At 38.7% G+C, this 21,364-nt stretch overlaps 1 protein-coding gene across 1 annotated transcript in view; it reads left to right on the top strand.

Moving 5' to 3' along the window:
- Gpc4 (glypican 4) overlaps nucleotides 1-19,607 on the top strand; it is a 111,895-nt gene extending 92,288 nt beyond the window's left edge. Inside the window, exons 4-9 of the mRNA XM_077107064.1 lie at nucleotides 8,960-9,125; nucleotides 14,026-14,156; nucleotides 14,250-14,396; nucleotides 15,272-15,408; nucleotides 16,197-16,372; nucleotides 16,472-19,607. Of these exons, the coding sequence (XP_076963179.1) occupies nucleotides 8,960-9,125; nucleotides 14,026-14,156; nucleotides 14,250-14,396; nucleotides 15,272-15,408; nucleotides 16,197-16,372; nucleotides 16,472-16,674 (960 nt within the window). The 3' untranslated portion in view covers nucleotides 16,675-19,607. The remainder of the gene's footprint in view (nucleotides 1-8,959; nucleotides 9,126-14,025; nucleotides 14,157-14,249; nucleotides 14,397-15,271; nucleotides 15,409-16,196; nucleotides 16,373-16,471) is intronic.
- The last annotated feature ends 1,757 nt before the right edge of the window (nucleotides 19,608-21,364 follow it).

Raw genomic sequence — 21,364 nt, 5'->3', positions numbered from 1 at the left:
TCAGAGTCCCTAAAACAGTGCATGGTTAATCCAGATCAAAGTTATTTACATTTGACATTTTTTCAACAGTTCCTTGTGTTTACCCTAAGCTGAAAAGGCAGCAAGGTTGGAAATAATGTTTTACAGCTACTTTAAGTATTGTATTTGTAATCAGAAACTTTATAGAAAATTACTGTTTTGGCTTCACCATTGAGCTGCTTCTAGACTTAAGGATTGACTTGAAATCAAACCCTTCAACCAGGTTGGTTTATGTTATCTAAATTGCACAATAAGAAGACGCATAGGCATCATATCAGTTTCTAAAGGTACATAAGCAAGAATTGTATCCAAATATATCATCTGTGGAATGTTTGTAAAAGCATGCCAAGCATACTTGCACACTTGAGAAAATATTACATGAACTGTTGGAATATGACTACCAGTTAAATAGAATTTAAGGTACAGTGACATGAGGAAGACAATGAATGACCTGGCTTTCAAAACCTATTTGAAATTGAAAATGTTGAAAAATTCCATGTGACTAATTTATAATTAAAATCTTCTACCAGTTTGGACCCTGAAGCAATTTTTTTCAGATACAGGGACTCTCACCCCTTCTATAACACCTGCCCGCCAGCAATTTCCATGTGGAACTAGAACAACCGAAGAAATAAACATACCTTCTTTTGGTGCCCAATAAAATTAATTGCCTTGAGCTTAAAAAAGACATTTTAGAGTAGGAAATGTGTTTCCTAATTGAAGAGACCCACCTTTCCCACTTATCTACAAAGAGATCCTTAAAATCAAATATGACAAGCATCCTAATCTTGGGGCTACTGATTACATACTTAACTCAGAGATGTTCCTACTTTCTCTTTATGAGTGGATGCCCTACTTTTACAGTTTACTTCTGCAACAAAATGGTCGCAGTTTTAAGCTGAGCAATGACTTGATCACAACCAAATCTTTGAAAGGCCATTAGCACAATCAAGTTTAAGTTACTTCAAGATAAAGGCACTGCTTCGCTGAAGTAAATGTGCTTTGCTTCAGTTTTCTGGGCCCAAACATCCAGTGATTTCAATGCACTCCATTGAGCTTTCTACTCAAACTTCAGAAAAGTCCTCTTAATTAGTAGCAGATGGTTCAAGAATACCCTAGTGCTGCACGTCTTTGTATTACTTATTCCATCTTTATTTGCTATGGTTCATATACATTTCTTATATACCTACTTGTAGCAGCAGTTTTGCCTGAAAGGGCGAAGTCTGTTGTGGTCTTTTGGAAATGCACAAGTGGTTACATGCACCATGAAAATTAATAGCTCCTACGCCAAAGAGAGTTGCATTCTCATGGTTTCAATTAACACTGACATAATGGGACTATGTCTACACCCCACCCCAAACTACAGGGGCTATAATTAGAAATCATGTGTCTTACCATTGAGATGTCTAAATGACTGTCCTGCCTAGAAAACAGTGCATCACTCTCCCATCATTTCTCTCTATTCGCAATGCCCTGGCACCTACAAGAATACTAAAAAATATTTTGCCATTTCTCAAAATCATTATATATAAACTTAAAAGGCAATCAATATAAAAAAAAACTTAAAGCCCACTGACAACTAAAAAAAATTTATTTATTTATTTATATGTGGTGCTGAGGTTCAAACCCAGTGCCTCACACATGCTACACAAGCACTCTGCTACTGAGCCACAATATTTGGAATGTAGACTCACTCCAAAAATGTGAGATTCTGGGGATGGGTCTATAGCTCAGTGGTGGAGTGCCTGCCTTGCAGGTGTGAGGCACTGGGTTTAAGATACCAAGTGAAGACATATATTCAACCCTTAATATTACTTTTTGCTTATGGTCTTAAAGACTAGGTAGGATTCAGACTACAGTAGGGTTAGGAATGGTAGGTGTGCAGGAGGTGCCAGAATAAATTGAGATTGCACATGCTCAAAACAAAAATAGAGCCCTCGTCAAGGGGGGCAATATGATGATATTTCAACACACAATTCATAACTGCATCCAGTCATTTCAGACAAAAATTAGACACACTTTCAAATATTAATGCAGCTTCAATTCCATCTACAACGTGCCCATAAATGTTCCTGAATGAATCCTAGTTTGTTCCATATATTTTGTTACATTCTCAACATTCTATTATCATATAAATAGGAATTTCTCATCCTCCTTTCTGTGCATTGAATTCAAAACTAGCTAGGAAATTGCTGAATAAACTCATCACATCCCACAACAAGTGTGGGTTCCCTATCTCTTTCTCTTACCATAATTTTGGGAAATATTTCCTGTTATTTTTATTGAGTACTTATGTTACCAGGCAACAGATAAAATCTAGACCTTTTCTGTTTGTTTGGTACTATTGGCTGTGCAAAAAATAAGATTACTGCAACAAATGTATGTTAGGAACTGGAATAAACTAAAAGGAAATGTGTTTCTAACTTGGGTGCAGCATGTTGACTGCCATCACTGTGTAATGTGGCTTAAGGCTCGTTCTGAATTACTGAAATGAAATCCAGGCTGTGTGAACAGTTCTGCTCCAGCATTTTTCTTTTTGCATGCTGCTTGCAGTAGTTTTTAATGTGGTGTTTGGGAAATGCAGGTTACTTGGTTAAAAAGCTCAATCTATGTTAAAAGTCTTCGCAGAGAAGGAAACTTTTCTGCAAAGGTTTTTTTTATAGCAGATATGGCTTGCAGATGTCATGTTAAATGTATATCCTTGGGAAGGCAAAAAGGAGGTGTAGTTTGTTGTGTTATGTTTTGAGATACTGGGAATGGAACACAGGGCTTCATGCATGATAGCCAAGCACTCTACCACTGAGCTGTATCCCTAGCCCACAGTGATTATTTTAAAAAGAGAATTCTTCCCCCACTGACTTTTACCATGGAACATAGACTCACTCCAAAAATGTGAGATTCTGGGGCTGGGGCTATAGCTCAGTGGTAGAGTGCCTGTCTCACAGGTGTGAGTCACTGGGTTCAATCCTCAAGACCACATAGAAATAAATAAATAAATAAATATTTTTAAAAATCTGAGATTCTAAGTCACCTCCTAGAATTACCTTAACATTTAGAAAGGCCTTGGTCAGACTCAAAGGGATTTATAACACTTGGAATTAAGTATCAGCATATTGTCATTATGGGTCAATAACTCAAATTCAGTCCAAATGACATTCTCTTTCTATCATACCTGCCTCCAAAGGTAAATATATTTCTCATTTTTTACATAAATAATCTGAGACCTTTTTTTCTTATGTATATCAGGCCCTATTTTTTAGTAGGAATTGATAATCTCTGCTATAGTTAGCTGCAGTTCATTCAAAACTTTAGAACTTTGGTAAAATATGAATTGTTTTCCAAGAGAACTCTTTTTCTCTCCAAGTCCTGCAGTGTTTTCTTGAGCCTTTGAATTCTTTATGAGCAGGGGCTAGTGAGTAATGCACCATAATTGTATATTTTTCTTTACTCTATAACACACTGAGCAGCTCTAAAGATACAGGTCTGGTACTTAGTAAGTCATTATTATTTTATTACACAGTGTGTCCTCTCATTCAAATGTTGGTATTGCTCCATATAGAACAGGTATGTCCTAAATTGCCCTTTAACATAAAAACTGATTCATTTGATCAGTAAACTTTGAAAGCTACAAATCATCACTAGAAGGCATCCAGCTTCATAGCTAAGAGGTGGAAATACTATACTAGGTCTGGGAGCTGTGGAGAGGGACCAGACCCAGTTGTTACCCTCAAGCTTCCTACAGTCTACAACTCAAAAGAAGCCATTTAGATATACATCAAGGTGGCTGAGGGTGTGTAACTCAGTAGTAGAGCTCTTGTGAGATCCTCATTTTAGTCCCCAGCACTGCAGAAATAAAAAACCAAACAAATAAAACTAGACACACCTCACGAAGGTACACATGCTCTGAAAACAAATTCCTTGGTTTAAATCTTGGCTCTGCCATTTACTGGAAGACCTTGTGTGAGTCCTTTAATTTCTTTAAGCCTCCCTCTAATTCATTGTAAAATGAGAGGATAAATGCCTCATGTTATTATTTAGAGACTTAGATATATTAATAATTTGCAGTCCTAATAACAGAACCTGACACATACTAAGTACTCTATAATGGTATCCCATAAATCAGTAAAATCCAATAAAAGCTATCAATAGTAACTGTCAGAAAAACAATATTTTTCTCTTGTGCCTTGGCATCAAGAGCCTCATAGCCACAAAACTATGAAAGCTAAATAAGCATTTTCTCTCTGAGAGCATTAGGCCTTATTTTTGTTGAAAGTGCGCAGTGGAGGAGTATAAAGTTTTCCTTTTCTGGCTCTTTCTTTGTATGATTTTTGAGAAATAGCTATGAAATCTCTAAGATACATCCAAAAAACATGGCTTTTGTAAAAGGCAGTCATAACCCCCAGCCTTAATGATTCTGAATGTCACTGACATGTGGACTCAATAGGCCCTTCTAAATAAAAGAAAAGCATATCAAATGTTAGTCAAGAGCCATGCCCCAAATTAACAACCAAATTGCATGTTTTAAGTGGCAGGCCATGCCATCCAGAATAAATGCCGAATTTTGGATTAAAGGAATACCTTGGAGTATAGTTACCATTTTTGCTAATCTCCCTGTGTGGCATCATCTACTACTTGGCCTTTGGTCTTCCAAAGTAAATCTACTTCAGTTAATAAGTTTTGAGGGACTCAAAGGAAGTAATTGATTTTGATAGTTACCAGGAAATAGAATTTGAATGACTTGAATTTCTATTCAAAATGAATAAAGCCCTAGAACAAAGTATGACTTGGTCTACTGTTGAATTTGCTTACGGGTGAAAGATTTGTCCCTGGGAGTGTAGAGAGACCACTGGGAACTTATATAGGAATACCCAGCAATGTGTAGTGTATCAACATGTGATAGCAAGAGCCATCACTAGAACAAGGAACCATGGACATCTGCCAGAAATTCCAAAGTAATTTAAATTACAGTACCATATACCATTGTTTGGCTCTTTCTTCCCTATGGTAGTTGGCACATCTTTGGTTCTTTTATAACCTACATTGCTTCTTACAAAAAAAAGCCCTTGAAGACTCCAAAAGAGAGGCAACCATTTGGTTTACTCACTGGGGAGTCACACAGTCAGAAGGTAGAAACTAATCCTTGGCATTCTGCATCGACCATCCTGAGCATGGTCAGGTCGGTGAGGGTGGGGCCCCAAGTCCTGGAATGCTGTCATTATTGACCCCTTCTTCTGAGGGGCCTTGCAGGACTCTTCTTTCTTTTGGTCTTGTGACTTTTTTTTTTTTTTTTTGGTTTGATTTGGTACTGGGAATTGAACTGAGGGTTCCTCCACCACTGAGCCATATTCCCAATCCTTTTTATTTTTTATTTTGAGATAGGGCCTCGCTAAGTTGCTGAGACTGGCTTTGAATTTGAGATCCTTCTTCAGCCTCCTGAGGTCACTGGGATTACAGGCATACACCACTGCACCTGACTTCTTGACTGTTTTAAAATCCTTATCTTTAAGGAAATGGAGAAAATTATGTGCATATATGAATATGTCACAGTGAATTCTACTGTTAGGCATAATTAGAATACACCAATAAAAAGTAAAAATTTATAACTCTTCTCTTTGGCCAGGAGGCTGAGGCATGATGAGGATGACAAGTTTGAGGCCTTAGCAACTTAGCGAGACCCTGTCTCCAAATTAAAAAAAATAAAAAGGTCTGGGAATGTGGCTTAGTGTTTAAGCACCCCTGGGTCCATTTCCCAGTGCTAGGGAGAAGGGCATTCCCTATATATTCAGACTTCATCCCACACATGGGATTTAATTCTCAGGTTCTGAATTCCCTTCATGCATGGTGGTCTGATTTGTGGTTGTGAGACACAACATCAATTTTCTCTAACATTGGTATTTTATATGTCCTTTCTCATCTGAGTTTTCTTATAACTTCATCTCTCTTTTCAGTTCTGATATTATTTGGTGTTCCCATAGCATTTTATAGCCAAGTTCCTCGTAATCATTTTTAGTAGTTGCACAACAAATTATGAGCAAAGCATGAGTCAGTACAAAACCAAAGAATGAAATGGAGCTGGATGAAGTAGCATTCGTGTGTAATCCCAATGGCTCAGGAGGCTGAGGCAGGAGGATCATGAGTTCAAAGCCAGTCTCAGCAACTTAGTGAAGCCCTTTCTCTAAATAAAAAATAAAAAGGACCGGGGATGTAGCTCAGTGGCTAAGTGCCCCGGGTTTTATCACCATTACCTGCCACCCAATGAATGAAATAGAAAAATTCCACCAAACCCAGCTTCATAATCTTCCTTTAATAAAATTCTACTATATCATTTCATTTGGTCTCTGATTTTCAAACTTAAGCCTTCATTAGCCTGTTTTAGTGGGGGATAGTGCAATATCTACTGCACATATGATTTAACTTGCAACTAAACTATGAATACACTGTGTTATTCTCTACAGTTGCATACCTCTGACTCCCCATGCCAAAAAAGAAGAGGAATGGGAAAAGGGCTTGTTTGAAAACAAAATGTTTCTCAAATATGACTAACTTGAATTTAAAATTTTTGCTCATTTCCCAAATGCCCATGCTACTTTGTGTTTTGTAAAACAGGTTTCATATCTCAATGCAGAAATTTTTACTTGCCTTGCTACCTAACACAAATACCTTGCAGAATAATCCTTGGCACAGAGTAGTGCTCTGTAACTATTTGTTGGCACTTAGATTTTTACATTTCTTCTTATCAGGGCATTGCCTGCTCTTAAGCACAACAGTCAACAATGCCAAGTGCTATTGTGTGATTTTTCATAGTCATTTATATAACTCTTCACCTCTCTTAAGATTCAGCCATTTAACAGATTCACCAATGTGGAACACAGCTAAAATAGGAAAATAACCAATGCCTAAGAATAGAGTTTCCTATCTTCTGTTTAAGAAGGCAGGGAAATGTGATACATCTGGGAAATCTTTTTGTCACAAAAGTTTGATAAGATGCAGTACTGGAATCAAATGTAGCAGGGTGACTGTCAGCAAGTCTTTGGCTTCAGTTTCTTATCTCTTAAATGTGAGCACAGCTTACAGTGATCTTTAAGGCCCCTTCCTACGATCCCATGATTCTCTGGCTACCTCCCTTCTTGAGGCCTGTTTGCTCATCTGTAAAATGAGAGGTGGACGAATATCAAAGTCCTAACAATCTGTGACTTTAAAGCATAAACTTTTAGCTATCCAGAAAATCTGGTTATCCAGAGGGCCATTCCTCGAGGGTATTGGTTAGCCAAGATTTTACTGTACATTAATACATAGTTAAAAGGACTAATTTAATTCCTAGGAGAACATTTGGGACTGATTAAAACTGTGGAAAAGTTCTAATTCTTTATAGGGAATGTTGACTTTAGTGTATACAATTACCATCTTGTTGTTTTGTTTTTCTGTCTTTTAGGCTAGAGTTCTGTTTGGGATGAGGGTGTGTGTGTGTACGTGTATATACCAGATAGGAACCTGACAATGTTAACTTTTTCTCCTGACAGTACTAATCCCCTGTTCCTGTTCCTAAGGGCACTGTTGATAAGAAGTATTCACAGTAACACAGCAGAGCAGGTGAAGTACATTGCCAGCTACCCTGCATCCCAGCATCTGTTCCCTGAAGCAGTATCTGCTTCTGAAAGTCTGTTTGTAGAACTGGTTGATATGGATAGGGAAGAATGCAGTAACCTCTGATAGACACTCCAAAAGAGGAGAGAGGGACAGAAAGGATAAGACAGGAACGTTCAGTCAGCTGCCAACCAGGGATACCTAGCCATGATCCTTTCTAAGCATTGATGGAAACAAGGGGCAGAAGAGAATGGAATCTTCTATGCCCAAGACAATTTCACCTTATACAACAAGAATGTTGGAACCAAGTCCCTTTTCTCTGCAGAGAGTGGCTAGACTAGTCTGACTTCAGTACTGTTTTCATCCAGGATGCTTCCCTCCCTCACAAACTTTGAGTAGCCTTGTGTGGTGCCATGCTGTGTCTGTTTCTGTCTGGTGTTCAGGCCCCTCTAAATTCAGGCCACATATACTATGCATTCAACATAATTTCCCCAAATTTCTCAACTGTGTTCTGAAATTTCATGATATGCCCAGTATACTCTCTAATGGCTTTTGTTTATTTCATTGTGTCTACCTGAAAGATCTCCCTTTACTTCTTCTCCACCTAAATCCAATCCCTTTTTCAAAATTTAACAGAAGCCTCTCCTCATCTGTCAGCTGTTCCCTGAGCACTTTGTGCTCTACTGCTCCCAACCCTGGAAGGCCTTCACATGCTCCCAAGTTTAAAGTTACTCATATTCTGCCTCGTAGAATACATTACTCGTCTTCTTTGCAGCTTTTGGCATAAAACGGTACACACATTGTACTCTTCTCAATCCATCTTGTTTCAGGGGTTAAGGTTTAAAAGGTTGTCTTAGAGTCAATGTGTTTGTAAAGAACATGTGCCTGTGTTTCAATCCGGTGAAGACCAGTAATTGTAGTGGCCATAGCAGGTCACCTCCATGACTGTGTCTCATAGCTGATCCTGGAAGGTTATTTATAAAAGAACTTTGAAGTAATAGAGCTATTGAAAATGAGTATGGAGAGTGTGTGTGTATGAGAGATTGGGAAACAGGAAGGTGGAGATTAGGGGAGGAATGGTCATTTATAGAGTGGGAGATAATATGCAGCTTGGTTGTTGAAGGTCCTGTGATGTTCATTCCCACCTCCATCTTCCTCTTTTCAGCACAGATCTTCCATTTATCTGACCTCAATTTCATTTATTTCATTGGAGGCAGGCCAGGCCTGCTAATTGTGATCAGTTTTAACTTATCCATAAATGAAATTCATGTCCAAGCTTTCAATGTCACTTTAGTAGATTTGCAATTTCTTTGACTAGTTTAACCCCTCCTTTACTAATTTTCTTTTTGTACATTAGGTAAACCCCACAGCCCAGTGTACCCACGCCCTGTTGAAGATGATCTACTGCTCCCATTGCCAGGGTCTCGTGACTGTGAAGCCATGTTACAACTACTGCTCAAACATCATGAGAGGCTGTTTGGCTAACCAAGGGGATCTTGATATGGAGTGGAACAATTTCATAGGTGAGCAAGCGATTAGCATATTTGTGTTGTTGGAAATGGCTCCACTTCTGGCCACAAAGAATGTTGTAATTGCCAGCTGTGAAATTTCTATTCATTTTAGTATTAGCTATTTAAGGGTTTGCCAGAGCCCTGACCATGCCGACCATTCTTCAAATAAAAGTTCCCTTGAGCTAATGGTGGCATATCTCATTGCATTCGATATAGTGACTACCAATTTTTAATAATGAGAAAGTGCTTTTTTGATATTTTCTGCGTAAAGGTCAGTTTTAGTTGTATATCATAGGTTTGTATCCATGTAAATGCTGGCATACAGCCCTCTCAGAGCTATGAAAGTGGCTTTTCAAATGGTCTGTCACACTGCAACCAGGTCTCCTACACTTTGCCCAATACCCATTTGTTCTTTGGATCAAGAGAAATATAATTATGAAAATGTAAGGGTTTTGTTTCTATAGCGAATTTAGCAATAGTAGACTGCTCTGGTGAGCATGGAAGCACCTTTGCCCTGACAATTTAAGGAATGAGTGTTCCTTCATAGGCCTTCCACTTGGGAAACCATTACTAGAACCCGGCCCACACCCAACCATGGTCAGTTTCTGAGATGGCTAATTATGATTTTGAGGGAAAGACAAAATAAGCATAATTTAAGTAGCCATCCATCAACTACCTTGATACCTACTTATTGCATATTAGCCCTAAAACATCAGTGACAGTGCTGAAACTCCTAATGCTGCGTGTTAGTGAGACCTTTCACACATACTAACACCTCACAAAAACAAACGCATTTTTCCACTCCCAAGTCACATTTGCATAATTGCAGAATTTGAATGTCTTATAGGCACCTATTTTTCAGTTACTTGTCCTCATGGGAACATGTGCGCAGTTTACTGCCTTTTTTTTTTTTGGTGGGGAGGGTTGTGGTTGGGGAATGCTTTTTAGTCTGCGTGAGAGCTAATTACCATATTAACTCTGTTTGAAAGTGCATCAATAAATTGGCTCCAACAGATTCTTGAGAACACTGACACAGGGAAAAAAAGATGTGAATATTAAGCACTTCAGCACAATTGTAGCCTAAATAGCTCAAAGCTGGAAGACCTGAAAAAAAAAATCTTCTACACACAGAAAAGCAGAATCCCATGAAAGGGAAAGCATAAGACCAGCAAATACACACAGGAACAAATGGCACATCATGCCCAGAATGAAGCTACAGGAGAAATTGTTGCTTCCAAATATTTTTCATGGAAATAATAGCTCATGGCATTTCCAGATGTAAAGTTGATGCCCCCCACCAACACCACCCATCCCACCCTTATCCCCACACCAAAATGTCAGGTTTTCAGTTCACTTTTGCTAAGTTGGGTTTATAGAGAAAGATGGTAAGCCTTTTCACGTTCCCTATAATCAACTATTTCTCTGGGCCAAAGAATAGAATTCACCATACAGTACAAACTGTTGTATGTCAATAGCAACCCAGCTTTGCTAATTTCCTACATATACATCTGATATGGAGAGAAGAAGGGAATTTCCCTCATACTGTTCGTTATTCTGACATGTCCAGCCACAGTCGTCACAAAAGTCCTCATGTCCTTGTATTAAAATACAAATTCTTCTGTGTATTTTTCCAAGAGTTCACAAATCCATATCAAATCAGAACCATACTCTGGCTTTGTAATTAATGTTTTCAGCCAGTTACTCTTAAAACAAAAAGGCCTTGGTTGCTAATGTTGTTCTTGTAGTGTATTTTAAAAATCACATGCGTTATCTTGAAGAAGTACAATTAAACCCAAGTGGAAAATGATGGGATTTCTGAATTGATTTTTCCCCATTTTCAGTGATACCTTTTGGAGGAATGAGGTATGTAATTGTATCTAAACTTCATTTTTAGTGAGTACACTAGTCTTTAATTCTAATAAGCTGATATAAAAGGCCAGGAGTAATAGCCATTGTTAATCTTTAGTGATTTTTCATGAATTTTTCACAAGGGTTTAATTAATCTGCTCTGTGGTTGTAGAATTCAGTCCCAATTTACATGCCTCTGCTGTAAATTCTCTTTTTTCCTTGTCCTCTTCTTCTCCCCTCTCTGCAAGGAAGTTTTCTTTCCCCTTTAAATGACTGCAGTTAATGAATGGTCAAGGGCTTTTTTCTTTTTTCTTTTTTTTTTTTTTTTGCCCCTTCTTTAAATCAGATCTTGGAGTTAAGTCGGGAAACTGCCTTTTGTTCTTCCAGTCAGGTCGGGAGGCTGAAGATGTGGGTTTCTGATTATTGGCAGCACAATGCAAAAGGAATTGCTTTCCCTAGTGAGAAGGGGATGCTTTGTTGCACGGCAGAGAGTGGGGGTGGTGGCAGCAACTCAATGCCAGTATCCTGAGCACTGCAACTGTGCAGTTGGACTAGACCCATTAAAAGTCTAAGGGAGGATTTTCCAAGGCTGCCTTCTTGCTGCCATGCCCGCTCTGTCCTCCCAATTGCATTTGCATATTGCCATGAATGGTGACCCTTTAGTAAACGTGAACATCTTGTCCATCTTTATCAGGATTGGTCCAAATAGTTGAAATACCTTGGAACTCACCTGAAACCTTCAGTTTGAAAAATAAACCAAATTCCTGCCCCCTCACTCATAAGACTCACCCCCAAAAAAATCATTTCTAGAGAATCACAAATTATTCTTAGGTGCAACTTGTTCTCCATCAGGTGCTGAAGCTGTGTTACATTCATTTGACTCAGAGCCAACCCTATTAACGTCACATGTTGCTGCCAGTGGGCATTTAGTATTGGGGTTGCTGGCAGGGACACCAGCCAGTTCCTAGCAGGAGGCAGGAGCCAGTCAGAGATCCCACAAATAAGAGACCTGTGGTTTATATCAACCAGAAGAAAACCAAAACACCAAGCTAACCATTTTTGAATTTCTCTTGGGACTTCTTATAAGGGCTGGTTACTGTTACGGAAGAGCCGATTGATAGCCAATCGTGACTTCCCGCAGGGGTTAGCAGCAGCTTTGGCTCCCAGGCTGTGGGGTGCAGGCAGAATACATCCTCAGTCGCATTCTTCAGCTGCGCAACACACAACGCCATGGCACCGGCCCCGACAAAGGCCCAGCTTCACTTTCCATTCCCAGGCCCTTGTGTATGGCCGGCAGGCTCAGAGTTTACAAAGACACCAAACAGCCAGAAGAATTGGGGTTTATGTTTCCTTTCAGTCTTTCACAAATACATTAGTGATCTAGCCTTTTCTTGCCACTAGGGGAACAAGTAGTTACCAAATGCACTGTTTTTTTCTTGTTTAAACCTCTGCATTTTGGATGTTTATTATCTGTCTATTCAAATATTTTTATTTGGAGCCAGCGATTTCTTCTTGGCTTACGAAAGAATGTGCTTTCTGTACATGGCAGCCCTGATGTTTGACAATGATGAACACATTTAAGTTGTGCTCCACTTGTTTACAAAAGTCTCCTTTTGCTCATACATCAAAAGCATTTTTTTCTCTTCTAGCACAATGGTATATTCATGCTGTCAGCCTTTACTTCAAGGTTAGAAGCGTCACTTTATTGGCGCTTACCACAATGCCATCTGAAACTTCATTTGTTATTACTTATTTAAAAATGCATTTCATAGAAATCTATTTGTTGTTTCTGACATCAGAATTGTAGTTCAGAGAAATGAGCTCACACTTTAAAATGCTGTGTAGCATTTGATCTAGGTGGAGGGTAAAAGGTTGATGACCAAATTCGGTTTCATCCGTGTGCTGAGCTTAAACTCCTTTCCATTAGAAAGCTCAAGTAGAAGCTTAGCTGGGGCCTGCAGTTGAGAAGGAAACACAATCTTCTGGAAAGTAGCCCTTCTTTCTATTAGTTGACCTTGGACTACCTGAAGACAGGGGATCACGGGGGTCTACACTGTTTTTCTTGCCATGCATTAAGCACTAGAGTATCAATGAGGAAAACGTAGTAAAAGTTCACTGCTTGTCATTAATAAAATGTCCTTTGTCTCTTTTGGGGGTTTCATTTCCACGTTCTTCTAATTTTGCACAAACAGGTATCAGGCAATAATACTAACCCTCCTAATCCCAGCAATCATGAATGGTAAGGAAACAAGTACAGTATAATTTGTTTAAGGGATTTGAATATTTACCAAACATGCTAGGCTCCTCCAAAGCCTAAAAGTGACTTGCAGGTAATTGGAGCTATACATTATGAGCACACAATCTTTATGTACTCTCTTACGTTGTCTATTCACTTGAATAAAAAAGAGGTACATGTTTTACTTTAAAATAAATTGAGGCTTTTATATTTCAAATGGGAAGTTTATCTTAACACCAAAATTGCTTTATTTGAAGTTTCATTATTTGGAAACTTACTAAAATGCCTAGAACACTTTTATTTGTATTTTTCGACTATGCACTTGAGGATCTGAAAGTTTTTATTAAAAAAAAAATGAAAGCAAAGAATTGGTATGCCACGATTTTAACTGATTTGTATTTTCAACATTTGTAAATGGAACCTGAAATGAAAAGATCCTAGGGAAGTCTCTGGGAGAACTGGCATGTTATTCTCCCTCAAGCTTTAGGTTTGTCAGCTGGGTGCTAGCTCAGAGCCTTATAGTGATAGCTGTTGACACATGTAGGAACAAATAATCAGTATAAAGGAAGGTTCCTGATTGGGTTACCTTGCTGTAGAACAAAGCATTCATCTGTTCATTTCACACTTTAAGGATCTACTGATACTTAATGACTCAATACAGTTTGGTGTAATGGAAATAGATAGAAAAGCAAGAATTTATTATGATGGGTGCTTTCTCCCACCAACCCCATGCAAGAAACAAAGGCAAGAAAATTATCAGATGTATTACCTAAGGCTGAACTAATAATTAACTTTTTATCCTGTGCTGTTCCCCAAATCTCTTATTAGATGCCATGCTAATGGTTGCAGAGAGGCTGGAGGGTCCTTTCAACATTGAGTCGGTCATGGATCCCATTGATGTGAAGATTTCTGATGCTATAATGAACATGCAGGAGAATAGTGTGCAGGTGTCTCAGAAGGTAATGAAGGCAGGATACTGAGGAGGAGAGCTGGAAGTCCCCCTGTACTCGCCATATGACTTCCCTAATATGACCACGCTTATTCCAATGTAGGTTTTCCAGGGGTGTGGACCCCCCAAGCCACTCCCAGCTGGACGAATTTCTCGTTCCATCTCTGAAAGTGCCTTCAGTGCTCGCTTCAGACCATATCATCCTGAGGAACGCCCAACCACAGCAGCTGGCACTAGTTTGGACCGACTGGTGAGTGCTTTGCAGGGATGGACATGTTTAATGACAAAGAACTGAAAACATTTGCTCAAAATGAATTTTTAGTTGGAAGGCTTACAAACGGTTTTTTCAGGTATAACTTTTTAAGAAAATTGTATGAAGATGGCATTTTCTAGCTCAGAAAGTTCCTATATACTCAATAAAATAGGATGCAATAAGTCTCATCTCAAAACTTGCCTTCAGTTTGGCTGTATTTATTTACTGAGCATCTACTATGTGCCCATCACTAGGCTACACACAGGGAGGCTCAGAGGAATAAGTCCTTTTCTCAAGAAGCCCCAACAAAGGGGAAGAGGCAGATGGACCAGGCTTTCTAACATAAGGTGATATATGGTAAATGCTATGATAGGAAAAGAGTAGCAGAATATAGGCAGATTGCTTTATACACAGCAATGTGCTATAAAAATATAAGAAAGTGTTAACATAGTTGAAGGAGGGAACAAACAGTGGAGAGCCTGGGGAGATATTAGTGGGTGGAGAGGAAGAGCATTAATGGCAAGTTTCCCAGAGTGAATAATACGTAAGCTTGATCATGACTGTACAATCCGTGGGTGAAGAGACTGTGTATTATCATTTTATCTACAGGGCACAGGGCATGGTAGGCCTGTAGTTAGGAGGTAGAGTGGGCAGTGGCTGTAGGCAACTCTTTCAGAGTTTACATTTCAAATATTCATTCCTTTGTGTGATTCTGTACTTCAAGCTACAAATTTGATCTGCATATTTTTCTTCTGACTACAGTTGAAATTGAAGTGCATAGCACTCTGGAGATAGTTAGGAAAATCAGAAGGCACATCCATAGGGAGATTTGTGTGGTTTTACAGAAGTCTTTTTTAAATGTTCCTAATTAGGTTACTGATGTCAAGGAGAAACTGAAGCAGGCCAAGAAGTTCTGGTCCTCCCTCCCTAGCAATGTTTGCAATGATGAGAGGATGGCTGCAGGAAACGGAAATGAGGATGACTGCTGGAATGGGAAAGGCAAAAGCAGGTAAGCCACCATTGAGTACACGGTAGGCCCCCCTCTTCCTAGGAGACTGGGTGACCTTCAGAAAAGGGTCTCCCAGTTTATAGTGGAGGCATCAGGAAGCAGTTCACAGTAGGAAGCAATAACATGGAAGGTTTCTAGATGTTCTTAGAAATGGGCTTTGCAGGGGCTGGGGATGTGGTTCAGCAGTAGAGCGTTCATCTAGCACATGCGAGACCCTGGGTTCAATCCTCTGTACCACATTTTAAAATAAAGGTATTGTGTCCAACTACAACTAAAAAATAAAATATTTTAAAAAAGGGCTTTGCAGTAGAAGTGTTGGAAAGGTGATCAGCTACTTACAAAGAGTACTGGGTCAAAAGTTTGACAGTGGTTATATTCTAGCTTTAGGCTGTTCCAATTAGTGTTGTTATTTAAAAAAAAAAAAAACAACAACATGTAATCCTCAATGGGCTGGTCTCATAAAGTTCCAATTCTCAAAAGGACTCCTCCTCTTTCTTGGCGATGGCCTGTGTGCCCACTCCACCACACACCCACACACTCTGTAACTTAGATAAGTACCCATTCTGAAGGCACTTTACTCTGACCCACCAACCTCTACGAAGAAGAAAAAGGCCATGGTCAAATTAGAAAAAGAAGATACACACACAGATAAGGAAAAATTAAAGTTCATTATGAAGAACTTCCACTTAATTGTACTCTGTGTAGATACTAGTATCTGGCAGAAATCTTGGCCGATCTCTTATCTTTTGCTTTACTGATCATCTTAATGGGGTCATTTCTCATTTCAGGTACCTGTTTGCAGTGACAGGAAATGGATTAGCCAACCAGGGCAATAACCCCGAGGTCCAGGTTAACACCAGCAAACAAGACACCCTGATTCTTCGTCAAATTATGGCTCTTCGGGTTATGACTAGTAAAATGAAGAATGCTTACAATGGGAATGATGTGGACTTCTTTGATATCAGTAAGCCTTTGCAGTTTGAAAACATGAGTTGTTCTCACATGCCTTGTAATGAGAATAAGTGGAATGAAATCTCTTATTTATTTACTTTTTTATACACAGGTGATGAAAATAGTGGAGAAGGAAGCGGAAGTGGATGTGAATATCAGCAGTGCCCTTCGGAGTTTGAGTACAATGCCACTGACCATGCTGGGAAGAGTGGCAGTGATAAAGCCGACAGTGCTGGTGCCCGTGCAGGGCCACAGCCCTACCTCCTCATCATCTTCTGTGTCTTGTTCCTGTTTATGCAGAGAGAGTGGAGATAATTCTCCAACTCTCAAAAAAAAAGTGTTCCTCATCAGAAAGTTAAAAGGCACCAATTATCACTTTTATACCATCCTAGTGACTTTGCTTTATAAATGAATGGACAACAATGTACAGTTTTTACTATGTGGCCACTGGTTTAAAAAAATGCTGATTTGTTTTTTCATTCAGTTTTGGGGGCAGAAGGGACTTGTACGTTAAGCTGGTCCCTGCTCCTCCAAAATCATGTTAAACGTGGCTAACAGTGTAGGTACAGAACTGTAGTTAGTTGTGCATTTCTGATTTATCGCTCTATTGTTTGTTTGTTTGTTTTTTTTCCCTCATTTTGTTTGTGGGTTTTTTTTCCAATTACAATCTCACCTTGTTTCTTACAAGAAAACCAGGGTCATTTCTTGGCATGTAACATGTACGTATTACTGAAATATTAAATAGCTGTACAGAAGCAGGTTTTATTTATCATGTTATCTTATTAAAAGAAAAAGCCCAACAAGCAGTAAAATTTCCATTTATCCCTGTTATTTTAGCTGCCTTATCTGGAGAGAAGCAGAGGTGATTTGGGGATTTTTGTTATTATTAAGTTAGGACAGAATGTATTCAAGCATCTGTACAAGAAGAAGGTTATACTTCATTTATAGCTGGTGATTGGAAGAGACTGCAGACTATCCATTTTGGTTGAATTGATTTGCCTAAGTTAAGACCACATGTCATTCTGTTTCACGAATCTTATGTGTAGAGTGTAGCCTATCTAAAAAAGATTCTTGCTGTAGTCTCCCTTGAAAGATAAAAGGCATTCATGGAGTCACAGTTATCACATGTTCACACTTGGGTTTGTGGGGAAGTCTATTTTTCTTTCAATCAAGCAAGTTAGAAAACCACCCTGTACAAGTTTTCATGTCCACACTGACCTTCTTTAATTTTTTATCCCAGGGGCAGCAATAAGTGACCCACATTCTCATTTGGTGCCCCCTTGTCAGAATGATCCAAGTTTCAAACCCAGCTATATAAGGAAGTTTTCTGGGAGCTAGCTAGAATTGGGGTACAGCCTGGGCTCAGGGAATACCTGTCAACACTCGAGCAAAGATTTTTGTCTGTGCATGTGTATTTGCATTTATTTTTGGATTCCATTTTTTAAGTAAGGGTGTCTGATTTGAGCCTTTTTTCTTGCCTAGCCCCCTCTGATCAGTAAAGCAAGGACTTGCCATGGTTTGCAGCTATATGTTCACCATACCAGTCAAGGAGCCCCCTCAAGGGGGGTGTCCAGATTTTTTTCATTTTTTTGGGGGGGGAGGCGGGGAGGGATGGGAGTAGGTAGAGCTAAGAAGACCACATCTTAGGTGTGACTCTTAGCCATGTGGGTGAACTGGCAAAGGCCATATCTGTAGTCCCAGGCCAAAGACTGACAACTGCCTTGCCCCCTTAGGACCCCTTTCCTTGTGTTTTTACCAAATGACAGCTCATAAAACTATGAGAATGTAACAAATCACTTTAAAAGGGGTGCCCTTTCAGAAAGACTGAAATTCTGCAAGTCTCTTCCTACTCTACACAGCCATTAAGATCCCAAGTGATTCTACAGAACCGAAAACCCACAGAGAAGTCGTTTGTGTTATTGTTCAATCTTCAGTTGTAAGAGTAATTCTCTATTTTTATATTGAAACATAATTACTTGATAGCTCAGGGTCTACATTTCATTCAATTTTTTACACCAAATTCTGCAGAATGGTCAATAAAATATTGGGGGCTGTTGTAAACAGAGGCTTAATTTTATTAGAAGTAGCCAGTTATTTATTAAAGCATGATGTTAATAAAATAGGCATATTCTGGCTGGTGTGTATAAGTGTTTTTTTTTTTGAACAAATCACAGAGGACATAAAATTGAAAAGGCACTCCATTTATGTATGAGAAAAAATAGATTGTAAATAGCTAAGCTGCCTTGAGAGAACTTGGAAAATGTGCTGATACTTAGTAACTACCTCAGTTGTGAGGAATTTCCTTTTTAGCTTAGACTGCTATTACTTTTACTTGGTAGAAATGAATCTGGTCTCCAAAATATGGCTCAAAGAGTTATCCCCATAGACCTTGTTAGATTGTTTTTAATTTAAAACCTTGAACTCTGTCCAGCTGTTTTCTTTCAGTCAAGTTCTCTAAACCAATAACATTTTCCGAATTAAATATTCTTGAAGGTTCTTTTGGACTCTTACTGATTTGTTTTCTTTCTGTGCATTTTCCTCTGTTATCCTTTTATTATTTAAATTGTCTCTTGCTTTTGAACTTGAACTATGAAATAAACAAATCATAGATTTTTCCATTCAGGTCTGAGTGGATAACTCTTGGCTTCTAACCAGCTGGCAGGCATACCCTCACCCGCCCCCTGCCCCCAAAAAAAGAATAAAGGCAAGTTGAATGTTTTAAAGCCTTAAGAGTTTGGAGTATGAGGTAGAATAAAAGCCTTGTTAGGAGAGGACCTAACTTCCAAAGTTAATAGCATGTGAATGGGTTGTGTTTTACAAAGTAATTTATAAATTATTTTTCTTTCAAACACTTCACCCACTCTGTACCTTCAGAAAAAGCATTTTATAACTCTTAGATTTATGTTTTATTTTAAAAATAGTAATTAACACCTTTTTTTGTGGTACTGGGGATGGAACCCAGAGCCTGTGCACGCTAGGCGAATGCTCTACCACTGAGCTATAGCCCTAGCCCTAACACCTATTATTTTTTAATAAAAGAAAAAGAACTGCAAGTATTTGATTGGCACTTTTAAACTTTAGAATGTTAGAAACCTAACAACAGTTTACATGAGTAAAAATTGTCATTTGTGATCACAGAAGCAAAATTAAAATGGGAGTATAACGCTGCTACTCAAAATTGTACTTCCTCTTTTGTGTTAGCAGAATATGTCTACTTACATAACTATTAAAGAGTAATAATAACAGCAGTATCAGCTAGAGGTGGTTTTGTGTGTGTGTGTGTGTGTGTGTGTGTGTGTTATCTCACTATTAAGCAAATATGAAAATACAACTTCCTACCTTTTTCAAAATGAGACAAAAACTCCAACTTCAAATTTAGTGGAGAAAATGTAAATCTGTTTTCCATGATATACTTTAGGAACACAGGTTTTTCTACATTTAAACTTCAAATTCTTCTAAAAATCCTTTTGAAGAAAATCCTTTGAAAAATATCTGAAAGATAACATGGCAATAGGATTCAAGTCCATCACTGAGACAAAGGGCATAAAATATTTACTTGTCTACTTAAGTTTTTAGTTAAGTAATATATTGATAGGGTTTTAAAGCCAAAACACATGTAGCCACTGGCCCAGTTTCCCCACTTTCCAAGTCAGTGTTTTAATTGTCTGTGTATGTCATCTCTCAAAGTTTCTTTATGCATTTGCAAACAAATATCAATATTGATTTTTCTTCTTTTTTTATACAAAAGGTAGTCTTTCATGCACTGTAATGTCCTATTTCTTTGGGTTAGTTAAAAAGGAATATTGGAAGTAGGAACCCCTAAAGATACAGATGTATAGTTCAGAATGTAGAATTTAGTTTAGAATTCTATTCTAAAGCTTACCTGCTTGAAGCACAATTTGATTTTTACTGTATGTTAGCCCAGATTAATCTAGGTAGTTTTTCAAGAAACATTGACCAGAATAAGGAGAAGTTTGGAATTATTGTGCCATAATCCCAGACTGCAAGTTGGAAAGCCCTCCATTTTTGTTAGTTCAGTCTTTGTAATTCATTTTCCTATTGTTCCTGGGGAAGAAGACATTGACCAAAGCCATTGGGAAGATCCTCTTAAAGCAGCACATTAGTATCACTAGGAATACTTGGAAATGGATTAGAGGAGCTGTTCTGACTAGGAGTGTATGGCATATTCTTTTAGCCCAAAGTACTATTTGTGTGTGTGTGTGTGTGTGTGTGTGTGTGTGGTTCTGGGGATTGAATTCAGCGGCACTCCACCACTGAGCTACATCCCCAACCCTTTTTGGTTTTTTGAGACAGTCTTAATTAGTTGCTAAAGCTGGTCTTGAACTTGTGATCCTTTTGCCTCAACTTCCCAAGTGCACCCCTGGCAAGCATCAAGTACCCTTCATGCTTTCTCTATCCTGGAGGCCTCAAAGCAGCATCAGCCACCACACAAAATGGAGATGAGACTATTAGGAAGCTGTGTAACTAGATCTTGGTGACTGTGAATTTTCTGTGCAGTGGGAAGGAGTTATCAGAATATGCAAGTAATTTTTCCAAGTTCAGTTTTTTAGCTGGTTGCAGTGGTGCATGCCTATATTCCCAGTGGCTTGGGAAGCTGAGGGAAGAGGATCACAAGTTTGAGACCAGCCTAAGCAACTTAGTGAGACCCTGTCTCAAAAAATAAAAGGCTGGGGAAATGGTGAAGTGCATCTGGGTTCAGTCCCTAGTGTATATGTGTGTGTGTATATATATATTATAAGTTTGGTTTTCAGGTTTGAATTTGAAGGATCAATGTTTGAAGAGACTTCTGGGTTCACCACTAATCCATGAAATCTGTACAAGTCCATTTCTTAGCATGGGGATCTACCTGTGCCATTAAATGCACATTTCACTGTACTGTTGGCATTTTGTTTTTTGAGATTCAGGTCTCTATGTTGCCCAGTGTAGCCTTGAATCCTGGTCTCAAGTCACCCTCTTGCCTCAGCCTCCCAAAATAGCTTGGACT

The sequence above is a fragment of the Callospermophilus lateralis genome, chromosome X, assembly GCF_048772815.1.
Source record: "Callospermophilus lateralis isolate mCalLat2 chromosome X, mCalLat2.hap1, whole genome shotgun sequence".
In the NCBI taxonomy this organism is placed as follows: Eukaryota; Metazoa; Chordata; class Mammalia; order Rodentia; family Sciuridae; genus Callospermophilus; species Callospermophilus lateralis.
This window is presented reverse-complemented; position numbering and strand designations above follow the sequence as displayed.